Source organism: Castor canadensis, chromosome 13 (assembly GCF_047511655.1).
Source record: "Castor canadensis chromosome 13, mCasCan1.hap1v2, whole genome shotgun sequence".
Lineage (NCBI taxonomy): Eukaryota > Metazoa > Chordata > Mammalia > Rodentia > Castoridae > Castor > Castor canadensis.
The window spans coordinates 80,524,257-80,540,888 of record NC_133398.1 but is presented as its reverse complement, the minus strand read 5'-3'; the positions used below and the strand labels follow the sequence as shown (position 1 = coordinate 80,540,888).

Below are 16,632 nucleotides of genomic sequence, written 5' to 3'. Positions count from 1 at the left end.
GTTTTTCCCCTGAGTGTAACACCTTCCCTTGGTTTTGGCAGGAAAATCACAGCACAATGGAAACATTTACATATATCCATTTTCAAAATGCCCTTTCGACAGTATAAGTTTGGCCTCAAATGGGTAGATTTAAAAGTTTATGTTCCTAAATATCTTTGCCAGATAGGCTCCTCCTCAGCCCTTTGCACTGGTGTGGATGCACGCGTGTGCACACACACACATGCACACGCACACAACACGCTTGTGCCGTGGAACACATGCCACTTTGTGAAAAAACCACCGGGGGCTCAAAATGTTTCCGTGATTATTTCCCTTTTCTTTTATCAAAAGTCTATGATATTAGATAAAAGAATCTCATGGAAATTCTGACCATAAGAATCCTCTGGCCTCAGGACACCTGGATGCCCCCTCTAGCCACCAGACAGGTGAGGGTGCCATAGTTATTCCATGCATTAAATGGGAGTAAACTTGATATTTTTCTTATTTTCAGATTGCAGACATAGGTTTTAATAGTTTCTTCCTGCTGACCATGGATGGTGATGGGCCCCCTTCTTCAGAAACCAAATTCTCAGTGTAGACCACTTGGGGAGCATTAAAATACCTTGGTCACTTAAATCAGAACCTCCAAAGAGGGAACCTACAGTGTTTTGTAAAGGTCCTCAAATGATGCTAATTCTTCAGTCAAGTTTGAGAAGCACTATCAACCTTTCTTGAACCTCAGTGGGATCTTGTTAACTTGGAGATTCCTGCTTAGTGAGTGTGCAAAGTGGCCTAAAAGTTGCATTTCTTACAAGCTTCTAGAGCCTCCTGGGATTCACCACTTTGAGTATAGGGGTGACATCAGCCTTCTCTGCTGTTCTCTGTTTCATTGTCAAGGCTGGTGGGACATGGAGCTCCAATTGTGTTAAGAGGGCCTGAAGCTCCAGGTTCTATAGCTGCATGACCCAGGATCTTACTGTGAACATAGAGTAACACTTTCTCCATCTTGAAACCACAATGGTAGTTAGATAGGTTCTTGGCCTTTATGTTTTATCTGTTGATCAAAACAGAAAACAATAGGGCAGTTGGAGTTCCTCATGGCAAAGTAAACTAATGCTGTTGTGGAGAAGCCAGGAATTATAGAATGACCACCTCAAAGAATGCCAAATTACAGGATGGGAAGGAGAGGGATCAAAAGTGTACATTATTGATATCATTGGTGGGAATTTCTGTTCTCTTTTTATTTCCACCTCTGTTCACAGTTCTGACCTTCATATAAGAACAGTATGGCTGGGCATGGTATCTCATGCCTGTTATCCTAGCACTCAGCAGAGGCAGGAGGATTGTGAGACCACCCTGGTCTACATAGGAAGACCCTGTCTCAAAAAACAGACAAAACAAAACCAATAACTTTGGATAAGATGATATCTTTATGACTACAGTTATTACTTATAGGCCAGGTGGGTAGTTAGCCTTTATCCACTGTTAGCACAATACCACTGTTAAAAATGAAAATAAATTATACCATTGTAGCTATTGCCCCATATTCCTTGAAAGACCAGAGGAGCCCTGATCCTTCCCCAGGGCATCCTGGCCTCCTGTGCTCAAACACCTCAGATGTTGACATAAGCACCCCAAGGAAAACTTAGTGCCCTCTTCTGTTGTTTCTTCAGTACCTGTCCTGTACCACTGGTTAAATATTTTAATTCTACTACAGCTTATGTTTGGATGTGTAATCACAAAGGCAAGACATCTCACCCATTTATCAAATCCAACAATCCAGTTACTGAAGTTAAGTCTTAGTAGATAAAGATTAAGAGAGTAGACCCAGATCATACCATAACCCCTCACCTTCCTGAGCAGGATGCTTCTTGTGTCCAATACTGTTCTTTTCTCCGGTCTTGTTAGATCACATTTCTGGACAAATAGAAAGGATGGCACCTCAGTTCTTTTATACAGATATTTATTGTCTAACATGAACATTGTATTAGGACACAGGAACAATTTTTTAGCATTGTTGGAAATTCTGTACATATGGACACAGAACAGATAAATAGCATTACCAGGCAATATATAGTTTGGGATCAACCAGTGTGTAAGGAAGACTTATCAGTGATGCTAGAAGGTAAGAATACTTGAGGAAGATTTAAATGGGAGAAAGTATAAGATTCTGGGAAGACTAAGGTTCCCCCCCCACCCCACCCCACAGACCCGTTCTTCCCTAGATTTATAGGTTAGCTTTTTAACTAAGGGCTGCTACCGTTTTGGTTTCATAAATGTAAGACCTCTGTGCTGTGTTCATCGTCTGCAAACCCAGATTGTTTCTGCTTGAAAACTTGAATATATTGTTTGAAGTTTTCCCTTCATACAACTTTTTAAAATCTCTATATAATTCATCCAACTCAAATCTGATATTGATGAACCAAAAATAAAAAGGAAGAGAATTTTCACAAAATGGTAGTTAGCACAGTTAAATGATTCAGGTAGTCTATCTGTATGTATACAGTTGTTTTAAACCTCACACCAGCATGCCAGCTTTCTCTTCACTACCTTCTCTTTTTGTTTTCTTTTCCTTCCATCTTCTGCCTTTAGTTGAAGGACAAAAATCCTTTCACTCATGTTTTCTATAAGAGACTGTTTTGTTGTTGTTGTTTTGGGGGTTTTTGTTGTTTGTTTATTTATTTAATTTTGGTGGTACTGGGGTTTGAACTCAGGTCCTCATGCTTGCAAGGCAGGTATTTTACTGCCTGAGGCACTCTGTCAGCAAGAGACTGGTTTAATAACAGATGTTTGCCATCTAGAGAGGCTGATGTTTCCTACCATCAAGTAAAGAGTATTTAAATATATAAAATATATGTAAGTGGTGCCCATAGGAACTGGAGAGGGGAAGGAAGCAGTCCTCTTGTACTGTCTAGGACAAGCACAGAAGAGGTTAGTGAGAGGCTGCCTAGCTCAGGAGACACAGTCAAAAGCAAGTAGGAGCTAAGTTTAGAAATTGTTTGAAATTTCCTCAATACAATACAGCAGTAAGCATTTTTGTCTTTTTGAGAAAGCAATGCAAATTGGTAGGCCCCTTTTGGATCTTATGAAGATAGATTTGACTAGTTGCATTTCTATTTTTTTTTTTTTTCAATATTGGGGTTTGAACTCAGGGCCCATACTTTGAGCCACTCCACCACCTCTTTTTTTGTGAAGAGTTTTTTGGGATAGGGTCTCATGAACTTTTTGCCCAGTCTACCTTCAAACCACTATCTTCCTGATCTCTGCCTCTTAAGTAGCTAGGATTACAGGTGTGAGCCACTGGTGTCTGGCTTGTTGCATTTCTTGATCAATAGCTTTCCTAGAAGCTCATGCAATTCGAGGGGAGAGCACATGTGTGTATGCATTGTCTTCTGGAGTCTTCATTCACATCCATTTGGGTGTCTTAAACAAGCTTTCTGATTAGGTTGTGGTCTTTGCATTATTTTGAAACCTCAACATTAAGATGAATGCAGCTTGATGAAATTTGGGCTTTTCTAGATGGAAAAAAATGGTTTTTAGGTCACTTAAGTTGATATGCTTCTAGTTGAAAAGGTATTATAACCGTAAAATAATTACCAGTGGTTACTATAATTATTGTATATAACCCATAATTTAAGGCTTCGGCATCATTTCCTTAAGACATAAAATTGATAGTGCTGCAACATGATGGTAGGGAACAAATAAATTATTTTATAATGGTGATCATTACCTCGCTTTAGGGACAAGGACATTTAGGCTTTACAGGGGCCCCAAAGCAAGTAAATGGTTGGACTCCATATGTTTGACTCCAAAGCCACGAGCCATATCCACTGTGCATATGACAGCTCTGACAACCCTGCTACCCATTGGTACCTAATGCATGCCTTAATTCCCTTGGTTTGACTTGGTGTGTATTGGAGCTCGTAACTCAAGCAGATAGGAGGAACTAATGAGGAGAAGCATTGAAATGTTCCAGGTGCATATTTCTTAATGGATCCTAGCCAAAAACAAAACAAAAACTGCCAAAAAAACAGAAAATGCTCACTGGCAAGAACTAAGTGAAGTTATTCTCAGATCTTCCTATGTGAAGCACACAAGCTCCCTTAACACAGAGAATACAAAAATCACACCAGCCCAGCAGGGAAGTTGGGGATTTGGGCCAGTGTAAATTTCAGGATCAGGCAGGTAACATGAGAATGGTCAGGTTCTTTCCTTTGATCCATCATAGTTTTTGCTCTGTAGGACAGGAAGTAAGCTTCTCTCTCGTAAAGAGTTATATGTGCTCCCATTTTCCTGACAATAGGAGAGCCAGATGGCAGCCTACTTAGCTGAGCACGTTGTCTTCTCAGATACTAGCTTACGGTTTATCAAGAGAAGTAACATAGCTGGCTTTTGTGCTTTTAAGGGTATTTTGTTGTTTTTAATGCAAAATCCAAATCTGATATTGACCCCTTAAATTGTTTCCGCTAGACTAAGTATGTGTGTAGACTGTAGTCTCATTTTAGGCCTCTTGATGCCCCCAGTGCAAGTCTTCCCCTCACATAGGTTGATAAGTTTGCCTGAGGTAAAGATACTTGCAGTTTATGCCTATTATCCCAGCATACTATCAGCTTAGCATTTGTCCTACTTTTTCACTTTTTAATGAAGCATTCTTATTAATAGCTGCATTAAAATAAGCCAGAATGGATTTAATAGGCCTTTACTTTGTATTTCCAGATTCTGCCTGTGTAGTTGAACAGATTTCTCACTTTAACACTTGGTTAATTCTGAACCTTGTTTCAGCCCTTTTCCACATCTTCCCAGATGCAGTGTTAGCTGCATCTACTTATCGAAGTGGCATCCCGGCTAAAGTGGAGTTAGCTTGGTCAAGAATGGGGACAGCCATCCCCTTCCAATCTCAAAGGTAGCAGAGAGGCATGAGGTGTTGCTGCCTGTACCATCTGCTTGTTGGGTGAGCCAATCATGCCGTGCTCTGGGCTGCAGGCTCCAGGGCCCACTAACACATCAGACCGTGGTGACCTGGGAAGTTATGTTCGTCGTATATGAAATGTGTGTGGAAAATCAATGCTGAGCAGTCTTGCCACGGTAGTCCAAAAGCTTTTGCTTCAATGGTTCTGTCATGTGCTGTTTGGTATGCATCTGTTACTGTTTTATTGTTTGATAATGTGCTTATCTTGCAACTGATCCTTTTGTCCATAATAAGCTTTTCAAAAACATTAAAATGCATGTTTAACAAAAAATTACATGCGGAGTGTTTATTTCTCAAGGAAGTCAATGACAATCTGTAACTTGTATAAAAATGGTTGATATTTAGCATCTGCCCTTGTAGCCATAGTGATCACATCAACCACACAAAATTTAAAAGACATAAATCTTCTGAAAAAGGATCCTTATCTGCTTCAGAAGTTAGCTGGGTTTCTTTCTTTCCTTTCTTGAGAAAATTGTGCCCAAAGATGACATTTTACTGTGTGCAGCTGCAGAAAATGCATTTTTTATATTGTTCTGAAAACCAAGACTTCCTTTAGATCAAGTGAATTTCCTTGCAAGTTAATTTAGCTCATCTTTCATTCCAGTTGCTCTTACATATGTACAAAAAGTAAAGCAGTAGCTGTTAATCTGTTAACTTCCTTAAGCAGGAAAAAAAAAATTTCAAATAATTGGTCAATTTTTTTCTCCAGTTAACTCACAGAATCAAAGTGAAGCTTTTGGAAATTTATATTGATAAACTGAGATACCTGACATGATTTTGAATAATGGAGTAAATTATTTGGCTTTGTAAAATGCTTTGAAAGTCAGTGTTGGAAATAAAACAATTTCATGGTAATGCTGCAAATGTAGTTCTTGGTGGTGCATGATGTTAAAGTAAAACACTGTGTGTTAAATTAAGAAGGCTGTAGATAGAAATGTACTTGAAATCAGAAGAGCTCATACAGAGGTCACAGTTGTGTCTAAGTTAGCTGTAATACTCTACTATCCACCAGTTTCAGGTCCAGAAAATATTTGTGAAAGAATAGTATTCTGAACTTACAAAGAAAGGTAGTTAGTATGAAAATATTTGAACTGAGATACTTATGTATTTCCTTTTGAAAAACAGATTAGCTTAGGAATACCTTACATTTAGCAAAATTTGTTATGAGCTTTCCAAGTACCTCAGCCTCTAAAGAGAGAATATTTCTGAGTTAAATATATTAAAATTTACAACAATGGGTCCAATTGAAAATGTTAGCAGTTTCAAATTCATTAACCTAAAATGGTTGGTGCAATTTTTAAGAATGCTACAGGCAATTTCATGAAATGGTTAAGTGTATTTAAGCCTACATGGGTATATGAAAGTTGTACATTTTTTAAAAATAATTTTGTATTTAAAAATATTTCTTAAATGCACACCTTTCCTGAAATAATAGCAATGTAATAAAACTGATTTGCTGGTTTATTTTTATTTATTTATTTATTTATTTGCAGTATTGGGGTTTAAGCTCAGGACCTATACATTGAACTACTCCACCAACCCTTTTTTTGTTTTGGGTATTTTCAAAATAGAGTCTCGCAAACTATTTGCCTAGGCTGGCTTTGAACTGCAATTCTCCTGATCTCTGCCTCCTGAGTAGCTAGGATTACAGGTGTGAGCCACTGGTGCCAGATGGTCAATAAGTATTACAGAAATATATAACATTAACTACCTCAGTGGCCTTTGTCATACTGAGAAGTGGCATGATGTGGGCAATAAACCATATCATATTCTTAACGGAAAGCTATCCATTTCTTAACACTGGTTCCAGTAACTTTCAGGAGTTGGTTCTTATCTGTAATCTTCCCGAAATTTGGGTCTTTACTCAAAGTGACAAATTATATAGTTTGCTATTTATTTCCAAAACATGCCTCGTGAGATAAATGTTCTCTTATTTTATTACTTGTGTTCCTAAGGGAGAGAAGTAACCCTGCTGTTGTTTCTTTTTATATTATTACTGATGGGACAGGTTTCTTGTTCTCCAAGATGAAGGGCTCTGATCATGGTGTTCTGAAATCTGCTTTCCTTACCATGTTCTGTGAAAGCGAGCCTTTCACTTTCAGTTCTCTGGAACAGTTTCTTAACAGAAGCTGCAGTGGTCAGATTTCACACGGGACTTTCCAGAAAGATTATGGCTCCTATGCAGGGCCCTGGAATGCTCGGAAGCTTCTTTTTAATTATTATTATTATTATTATTATTATTACTATTACATTAAAAACATTTTTTTTGCCTTTGTGTGAAACTCTACCAAACTGGGCAGGAGAGTCTCTATCTGTTTTCCCTGTTGTCAAAGAAAATAAAATTCCAAGCCAGTAACAACATACACTGCTGGCTAATAAGATTGTGGGAGCACAGACATTGTGAAGAGCTACAATGATTAGATTTTTTTTCTGAGATATAATGTCAGGAAATGAACCACATATAAATGTGATCTCAGACATGATGAAGATGTGATCCGTAAAGCAGATCTTTAGCTCTTATGGCAGAGCAGGAGAGAATCAGTCACACACAAACATGGTCTCCTTGGTATGGAAAATCAACCCCCTGTAGCCTGTTGAGAATTTCAGTCCCTAGTCTGTGTTTTCAGTAGGTGATCCACTAGAAACACAAGTGGGAACACCAGTACCATTCATCAATGAATTAGAGAGGAAAGAGCAGCCATGGTCAAAGAAGTTTAACAACAGCAGGAATATCTCCAGCCCCAAACTTATGGATGTGCAGCTCCATTACCTTATTAAAGCTTCTGAGTTATGCAGTACAAGCATCTGCTTAACTTTTACAACTCATTCTCCACGTTTCTTATTTTGACTTCAGAACCTATGTGTTAAATAAAATAGCTATTAAAATCCCAAGTACTAATGTTCCACAAATATTCTTTGAAAGCATCCATATAGATACAACCTAATTATTTTTAATCCTAGTGACTGTGCATTTCTTTAAAAGAATCTCCCTTTCCAATGTCTTCTTTATCATTGTGGTATTGTATAAACTCTCTGAAAATAAACTGGTTTGGGGATAGTATTTATAATGTCTGTATGCACATAGCTATGCTGTGATATTACCGTTGTAATCATGAGGGTCATCAGTAGGACTTCAAAGAGTGCAGGATTTTTATTTTGCATCCTAAGGTTTTACATGTTGGAGGGCAAGATTCTCTCAAGGAACCATGTAATTACATCAACCAACACAGTCTTTGGAACCATCTGGTATATGTTATGTCATGCTGTGTCAAATGCGAACCTACAATATCATAGATACTGGTAATTGTGATGACACACAAGGGAAGTGTTAGGCAAAGAACTAAATGCAAGAATATTTACATGAAAAATTATATTGGTAGGGCAGAAAATGAGTTCTTTAAAAAACAGAGGAAAATATTTTAAACGGTAGAAAAGGAGTGTTTCTTCCACTGAAGAAGAAATCTATTATATGTTCAGATAAATAAGTATAACCTATAGAGCAACAAAATCCAAAAGGAGAAAGATATTTCCAGCAAATGTTTTTTGGCAATGGCAAAATGCCTTGTAGTCACTGATTGCCTTGGCAAACACCATAATGGAGATTAAAAATGAAAATCTAATGATAGAGGAGGAAATTTAACAATGGATAATAAGTGAATTGTAAAATCTTAATGCAAGCAGAATGAATAATCTATGTTGTTAACTAAACTTTCTTATCTAATGTTTGTTTTCAGAACATTTTATTTAACAAAGTCTTCACTTTATCACTGACTAGTGCATTGCTTAACACATGATAGATAAATATTTGTCAAAATAAAAAATTAGGGACTGGCAGAGTGGCTCGAGTGGTAGAGCCCCTACCTAGCAATCTTGAGGCCCTGAGTTCAAGCCCCAGTTCTGCAATTAAATAAATAAATAAATAAGGTAATTTTGACATACCGTAACAAGCATAGTACTTATAATGCTGGTTTTAGGCATTTTAGTAGCACTTCTTTTAATTGTTTCCTAATAGCCCTACAATAAACTGTTACCTCATTTTATAGATGAGGACGCTGAAGTTTAGGAAGGTTGAGCCACCTTCCCACAATGCAGGCCAGGTACTTGACAGAGTTATAACTGAAACCACTTTGGTCATAGGCTGTTGAAATTCTTTCTATGTGTTACTGTGTTTCCTTGAATTGTTCAAGGAGAGACTCAATAATTAGTCTCCATATGATACCAATTTTCAGAGAGACATAGGAGCCTAGCGAAGAACCAATAGGCTTCTACTACTGAAGGATTCTACTACACACAGGATCTTTAATCTTCATGAGGGGCTTCAAGAGGTTTGTGTCATGGAGTAATTTGCAATTTTGCTGAGACACGAGTTGAATCACAAGTGTGGAGAAGATGTGCTGAGGGAATGAGTCACTCACAACGACGTGAACCCAGCCAGCAGCAGCAGCTCAGTATGAGTTTGCTGTGCTTTGTCATTTATGCAGTAGTGTTAGCTCATAAAAAGAGCAAAAACACCTGTCACTGTGGCCAGTGCATCTGAAAGAAGGTCAGCTGTTCAGTTGTGAGGAAGTCAGAAAAGGTGAAGCCATCTGGTAAATGAGTTCATGTCCAAGTTTTCTGCAGTAAGTTTTATGCTAAGGGGTATTTGCAGATTTGAAGACTCAGAGATCCAATATCCAACAAGGACTTCCAGAATCTTATTTCACGTTTGAGCAAATAAAGACTTAAGTACCACCAGGACATCCCAGCTAGTAGGTGTACATATATACCACAGTTTATATTTTCTGTGCTACTTTGCCTTCCCTTTGCCTTTTAAATAACTAGTAGCTTTCAGTGTCACGCTCTACCTTTAAGTATTATGTGTGCATTCTGAACATTGACCCTCTAAAGTAAGTGATCTATTACTCCCATTTAACAGATTGGGAGAGTGAGGTGAGCAGGAAGCCAATTTAGAGACGTTAAGTAGCTTGCATGAGGTCATACAACGGTACGGAGATGGGGCTGTAACATAAGTCATCTGGTGTCAGGCTCCATTCTTGTACTCTGTGCTTCTTTTGAATAGAAGAAAGCAAAACATGAAAATACTGGGATTGTTGTTATTTTCACAGTTTATTTAGGAATTTGTATGGTTTTTTTTCTTTAGAGTAAAATGTCAAATGTAAATAAACAACAAGAAAGAAAATGTAGGCCTGTGTGAGTCTAGTGAAGAATTAAAACCACTCATCATGGTTCCCACCATTTCTGATTCAGAAGTCCTCTGTTTGTGTTGGTTACCCTTTCAAACAGAGCAGGTCTAATGAGCTGAATATTTGTTTCTAAGAGCTTCAGCAAATGTGGAAGCTGTCGTTTGGTTTTCTACTTCTGGAGTGTAGGAAACAGAATAGGTGTGACATTCCAGTCTAAAGCCACCTTGAGCTGTTAATGAGTTTCGAAAAACTTTCCAAAGTAACTGTAAGACCTTCTTTATTTCCTTTGAAATCTTGGCCTTCAGTAGGTAGGGTAAGGCCCTCTGTGGTAGAACCTCAATTCCTCCTTCCGTTTGCAGAAGCAACCATGGAAATATCAACACATCCAAGATTTACCTGAATTTTATGACCACCAAATCACAGAAACAAGACGTTACCACATTGGCCTATCTTGTGGTTTCCATGTGGTCTTGCCCTAGAGTTCTGCCAGAGCTGAGAGTAGCTACTTAGTTTTCAGTGTTCCTTCTAAGGCCTGCCACCAGTTTGCTAAGAATTCTGAAAGCTACCATTCATCCTTAAATATTTCCACCCGGTGTGCTCAACTGTAACTTAAAATGAAAGGGAATTGCATTTTACATTTTGTTTACATGATCCTTAACTCACAACTATTTTGCTTTTCTGTGCACAGTATTCAAAATAGAAAGGCATTTACCAGGTGTCAGGCACTCTGGTAGTCCCTGATACTGCAATGCTGAGCCTGTCTTAGAACTTACACTGTACTTCAGGAGGAAGACACTAACAAGTATTGCATATGCTCCTGTCCTAACTACTGACCAAGCACTGTTAAGAATTACACCGTTCTAAGAGAGTGGGCAGTATGTGGAAGATTGCCTTGTGAAACTGACTTTGACTCGTAGGTCTTGGCATTGTATGTATGTACACTTTTAAATGCAATGAACTATTTGTTGTATTCTCACTCTGTGCTGAGCCCCCAAAGAAACTGGAACTTGTCAGTCACAGTTCTTTCTATCAGTGTGTAGTCTAAAGAAGGATTAGTTAAAACATAACTGTTAACATGGAGCAAAATGATGAAGTCCTGTGGTTCAAAGAAAACAAAGGTCATAGTTTCTTTGGAGAAGAGGAACATCAGGAGGAACTTACATATAGTACAGCACTTGAACAAATGTTCTCCAAAGAGGGTACAGAAAGAACAGGAAGGCACTCTACTTGGAAGAGTGCCTCCTGCAGGGAGCTGTGATTGAAATAGGTAGGCCCCACCTGGGGTAGGATCGCGAGCGGGATCCAGGCTGTTAAGATTGCTGGTAGGTTAACAGGGCAGATTGCCTGGACTGGAACTAACTACAGAAGACAGCTTCAGGGATTCACGTTCCAAGATCAAAGCAGACTGGAGCTTGGGCTTCTCAGCTACTAGATCTGATTGTCATGTCAGAGAAGAACTAGTAAAAAAGAATAGCATAATTCTCAAGTGTGTTGAGGTTTACAAAACCTTAAGAAATTAGGCTGTTGGAAAGGAGCCCTTCCAATTTATGGGAAAGGTAAAGATTGGTATCCACGTGGGGCCCAACATGAATTAAATTCATTAAAATTCTATGTGCTTAATAGTCATTGAAACAAATAATTTGTCCATGATGTAATCATGAAAGCCATTCACTAACCTTGTTTAAAAGTTTGTATTTCTATACAAAATCAGAATTGTTTTAATAATTATCAACCATCTGCCTCCAATTTCCAAGTTAATTAGTTATTATATTTGTTTATTTGCATATTTATATGCACATCTAATTTGCATATGTATTACATTCAGTGAAACCCAATTTGATTGGGTTTATTAGGCAGTGGTGTACTCTGACTAGTTTGAGAATAAATAAAATTTTGTTAATTAAAAAAGTAAAACAATTTCATTTCAGTATTGTTGAAAAAAGTCTTAACCTGTTCATCTTTTTCCTGCTAAATAGAGTATAATGAAAATAACAAAGTCCTGTTTGATTATTAAAAAATGGAATGGGGTCTTCAAGTTAATAATGTAGAAAAGGCATATATAAAACATTTTAGAAGTTGGAAAATGGAGAGAGAATTAAATAATTAATGTTAGCTATTCTCTTGGTGACTTTATATTCTATCCTATCAGTGAACTATAGGAACTAATCTTAATGAGTTGAAGATTCTGATTTTATAATAATTCTATCCTATCAGTGAACTGTAGGACCTAATTCTAATAAGATTCTGCCTGAGTTTCTGCTAAGACATACAATCCTCCAGGCTGGAGATACAGCTCAGTGACAGAGCTCTTGGCTTGCCTCACATGCAAGAGAGTGCTGGGGTTTGATCCCTAGTACTGTTTAAAAACAAAAACAAAAACCCCATGCATATAGCCCACATGAGCTATATGCTCATATGTGGTTGATTATAATAAGCAGAGGTTATAATTATTTAATTAATACTAATTAGTTTAGGATTATGATAATTACCTAAAGCAGTGGTGTTGTAGCATGACATTCCCATTGTTCTAGTTGTATAGCTGAACACTGCCTTTCCTCTTGTTTCCTTTCATCATCTTTAACCTCAAGATTTTCTCTAGAGGGGAAGATTTGGGGTTGTGTTCTCTGTAAGAAAAACAAAAAAATATAAAGTATGACTTTATTATGAACCAGTTTGAAAATCAGTCTTTGAAGGTCAATGTTGCGATGTAACATGCCAGTCAAAGGCAATTTGGGATGTAATAGAAAGAGGATTAAAACTGGTGCTGTTTTTGTTTTGTTTTTACATAGGCTCATGCACAATTAGTTCGAGAAGTTGATGTGGAAAAGGTGTCTGCTTTTGAGAATCCATATGTAGACGCAATAAAGAGCTTGTGGAATGATCCTGGAATCCAGGAATGCTATGACAGACGACGGGAATATCAGTTATCTGATTCTACCAAATAGTGAGTATCCAATCAAGAGGTTCTTGAGATCTTTCTTGTTACTCTACTTTCTTGTGGATATGCTCTCTGATTATTATAACTTCTGCAGTCTGTGCTTAATCAAACTTCAAATTTAGGAAGTATAGATAATAAACTTGTTTTTGAGTGTCAAGTTCATAATCTAGACTATATCGTAAAGGATTGGAATTATGACTTAGGGAGAATGTTTCTTTTATGGCTTTACATTTGAAAAACAAGGGGAAGACTATAGGAATCTGATCTTTTCACTTTGTCCCCTTCCCCAAATTGTAAACAGTGCTTCCCAAACACATACACCATTATGGTCTGAAATCTTGTAATAGTAATTTTTGATACAAATTCTGATCTTACTCATGTGCTAGGAAATACCTACACCGATCAGACATTGCAAACAAACAAACAAACAAAATGCTTGATTATGGCTTCCTGAAACATGAGGCTTGTTTGTCTCCAGTTTTCAGACCCAGAGCCCTAAGTGCTTTCTGAGAGCCACTGATCTGTTGATGGATGGGTTTTCCTTTGCATGTGAGTCTAATTTTGCAAGCTTTCCAGAATTTATTTCATGAGCTGCCCATCAAACTCATGCATCCTGGGAAAAATTTGTATCCTAGAGAGATCTGTTAATCCTCTAGATTGAATCTTGCCTAACAGAAAGAAAGAAAAGATTTTGGCAATCGGTGGATTAATACAATCAAGGTCGTCAGCAATCTAGATAATCAGGCATCTCAATTTTTTTTTTTTTTTTTTTTTGCATAGTTTAATGATTTAGCCAGATTTCTGTCTACATTAATTACATTAATCCAGCATTCCCCTCTTGTTTTGGTTTTGGGTAGACAGAAGAATTGGTGGAAAATGTTCAGCAGCCTTAAGCTAGTTCATATGATAAAGTGACCCAGTGGATGAGAGCAGGACCTTGGGGACAAGGAGCCCCAAAAACGGCTGATTGGTATCACTCAGTAATGCGTGGAAGACCCAACAGCTGTGAACTCTGTTTTTATAGTAAAGTCTTGCTTTTGCCTTTCTAGGCATTAGTATAAGATAGGTTAGGATTCAGATAAGCCACATAAATGTTGCCTGGCTAAAATATTTCTTGTATTCTTATGATAACTTTGGATTACATAATTCTGGAATGTCGCAGAAAGTGCCCTATATCTATCATATTTTAACTAAAATTCAGCTCCTTGTGTGCAATGCGTGCTGTCCTTACTCCTTTATTTTTTCCTTCTACACATTCACATTGCCTTTCTTGTTCCCTCTCTCTGTCTTCTGTTTTGCTGACTTTCCTTCACCCCTCCCAGCCACCCTCCTTCCCTCTCTCCTTCCCTTCCTTCTTTCCTCCATCCTAGCTCCCAGTGTCTAAGTTTCTGTGAGTACAGAGATGGAAAAGATGGATTCAGCTCTTAATTTCTGCCCCCTCCACCTTTGACCAGCTATCTTTTACTTCCTGCCCTCTCTGTCCTTCTGTTTCTTTCACTATTTCAAATTTCATGATCTCCCCATATCACTGTTGTGTTTTATCTACCCTCCTGTTCCTCCTCATTATGCCTCATCCTCTCTGCTGGTTTACTTCTCCGCCTTCATCTTTGATTCTCTCTGGTTATCCTTTAACTCCCTTCTACTTCTTACTTTGCTAGACTTTGCTGTATGATGTCTTTACTAAGTAGTGCTGCATATAGAGTTCCAGGCACGAACAAATCCTCCACCTCTCATTTTTTTCTTCTAACCTCTGTCTTTTTATGTTTATTTTAAATCCTGCTTCTTCTCCTCCCCACCTCTTCTATTCTTCTATTCTTTACTTTTTACCCGTAATTCTCTCTATGAAGAGGTCTTCCTTGTGGGGAACCAGGGCTCCAATTATGTGTTAGCCAGGATTAGGGCTCCCTCTGAGGTTTTCTCTGTCCCAATGGACCTCTAAAAAACTCACTTTATACAAGGATACTTCTTCCATTGGCTGTCATGGGTGTGCTCTTGAGACAAGGGACATCACCTCTGGCAACATTTCCCAGTTGGATATTTAGACATGTACCCATTACTTAATATGAAAATTGGATGCTACTATAGGTACTTGCATTAAGGCAAAGAGCTATCCTGCACAGTTTCTTTAGGTTCTTGCCAATGCTGTGAAAGTCACCATTTTAGAACTCTGCAAGGACCGGCTGAGCCCACCATAGAAATAGACTTGCTCACTGGGTGACCCATCCCTTATGGTAGAGCCAGACCATGATGTGTGGCATCTGGTTAATAGGCTGACCTAAACCTCCTCAACTGATTATTCTTTGAATAGCCTACTTTCCCCTACTGAGGAGGGGAAAAGTTCATTTCCTAAATTACATGTATGTGGGTATGTACACCTAGTATACATACGTATAACTAATTCTTTTATAGCCATATTTTTATGCTGAAGTAATAAAGTGAGTTAGCATGTATCCTTATGCCCTCAGACATTTTGGTGTGCATCTCTTTATAAAAAGGAGATAGTACATACAACATAGTAAATAATATAATGCAGTATTTCACCTGAACTTAATCAGTTCTTAATATTCTATACCCAGTTCATATTCACATTTCCCAGATTCTTCCAAAGTGTCTATTAGGACTGCACAGAAGAGACCTATTTTGCATTTCACTGGTGTGCTGAAGAGATTGGCCTGGATTTGCCTGATTGCTTCATAGTGCAATTTAACTTGCTTCTCTTTCCTATGGATTTACTCTAAACTGGAAGTTGCATTAAAGACTCGATTAGATTCGAGATAAACTCTGTGACTAGAATGCATTATAAGTAATGTGGTACACTGGCTTCCTCATACTCTGTAAACTCCAGATTCACCACAGTGTTAGGGTGGTGACTCCCTCCATTGATGGCAGAGTTACTTTTTTTTGTCTCGTGGTGTTACTTTGTCACTGAGCAGTCTTCAGTTTGCCACCAACTCTTCAATTATAGTGCTTTTAATTTCAATTGATATTCCTTGCTTATTTAACAAATTCAATAGCATTTGTAAAAGAATGAGTTTGTACTTGTGTCACTTGGTCTACATTGGCATTCTTCTGTGAGGTAGGTTTTTCTCCTCAACTGGTGTTACTTGGTTACCTTGAAATACATTTTCTAATGGAGAGCTGTATGTTGTAATCTTTTGTTTAAAATCAGTGATTTGTGGGGTGCACTAAATAAGATGGTGACTAAATAGTTTGTTATTCAAACCAGGGCACTTAAGATGGAAAGGATTTCTATTATATTGAAACAGCAAGCATAAACTGGAATCTCTGGGGCAGGCAGAACTTTTGGTCACCTTAGCTAAATGAAACCTAGGGAGATTGGTTGGTGTGTTTTCCTTCCATGTTCTCTAAAAGTCCTTCCTCTCCCCCTCTTTCCCAGTACTGCAGATTGTTTTTGAGATAGGATTTTTGGGAACTTTAGCTGGGCTGGCCTCGAACTTGCCTCTGCCTCCACCCCCTGAGTAGCTAGGATTGTAGGCTTGTACCACCACATGCCTCTTTATTACAAGGAGAGCAGAACAAATTGATTCCTCCTACTTGTTTAA

At 38.1% G+C, this 16,632-nt stretch overlaps 1 protein-coding gene across 2 annotated transcripts in view; it reads left to right on the top strand.

Moving 5' to 3' along the window:
• The window catches only part of Gnaq (G protein subunit alpha q), a 254,207-nt gene that overhangs the window by 168,326 nt on the left and 69,249 nt on the right, over positions 1-16,632 (top strand). For both annotated transcript variants that reach the window (XM_074052099.1, XM_020184968.2), the window contains one exon: positions 12,921-13,075. In XM_074052099.1, coding sequence (XP_073908200.1) covers positions 12,921-13,075 — 155 coding nt within the window. The remainder of the gene's footprint in view (positions 1-12,920; positions 13,076-16,632) is intronic.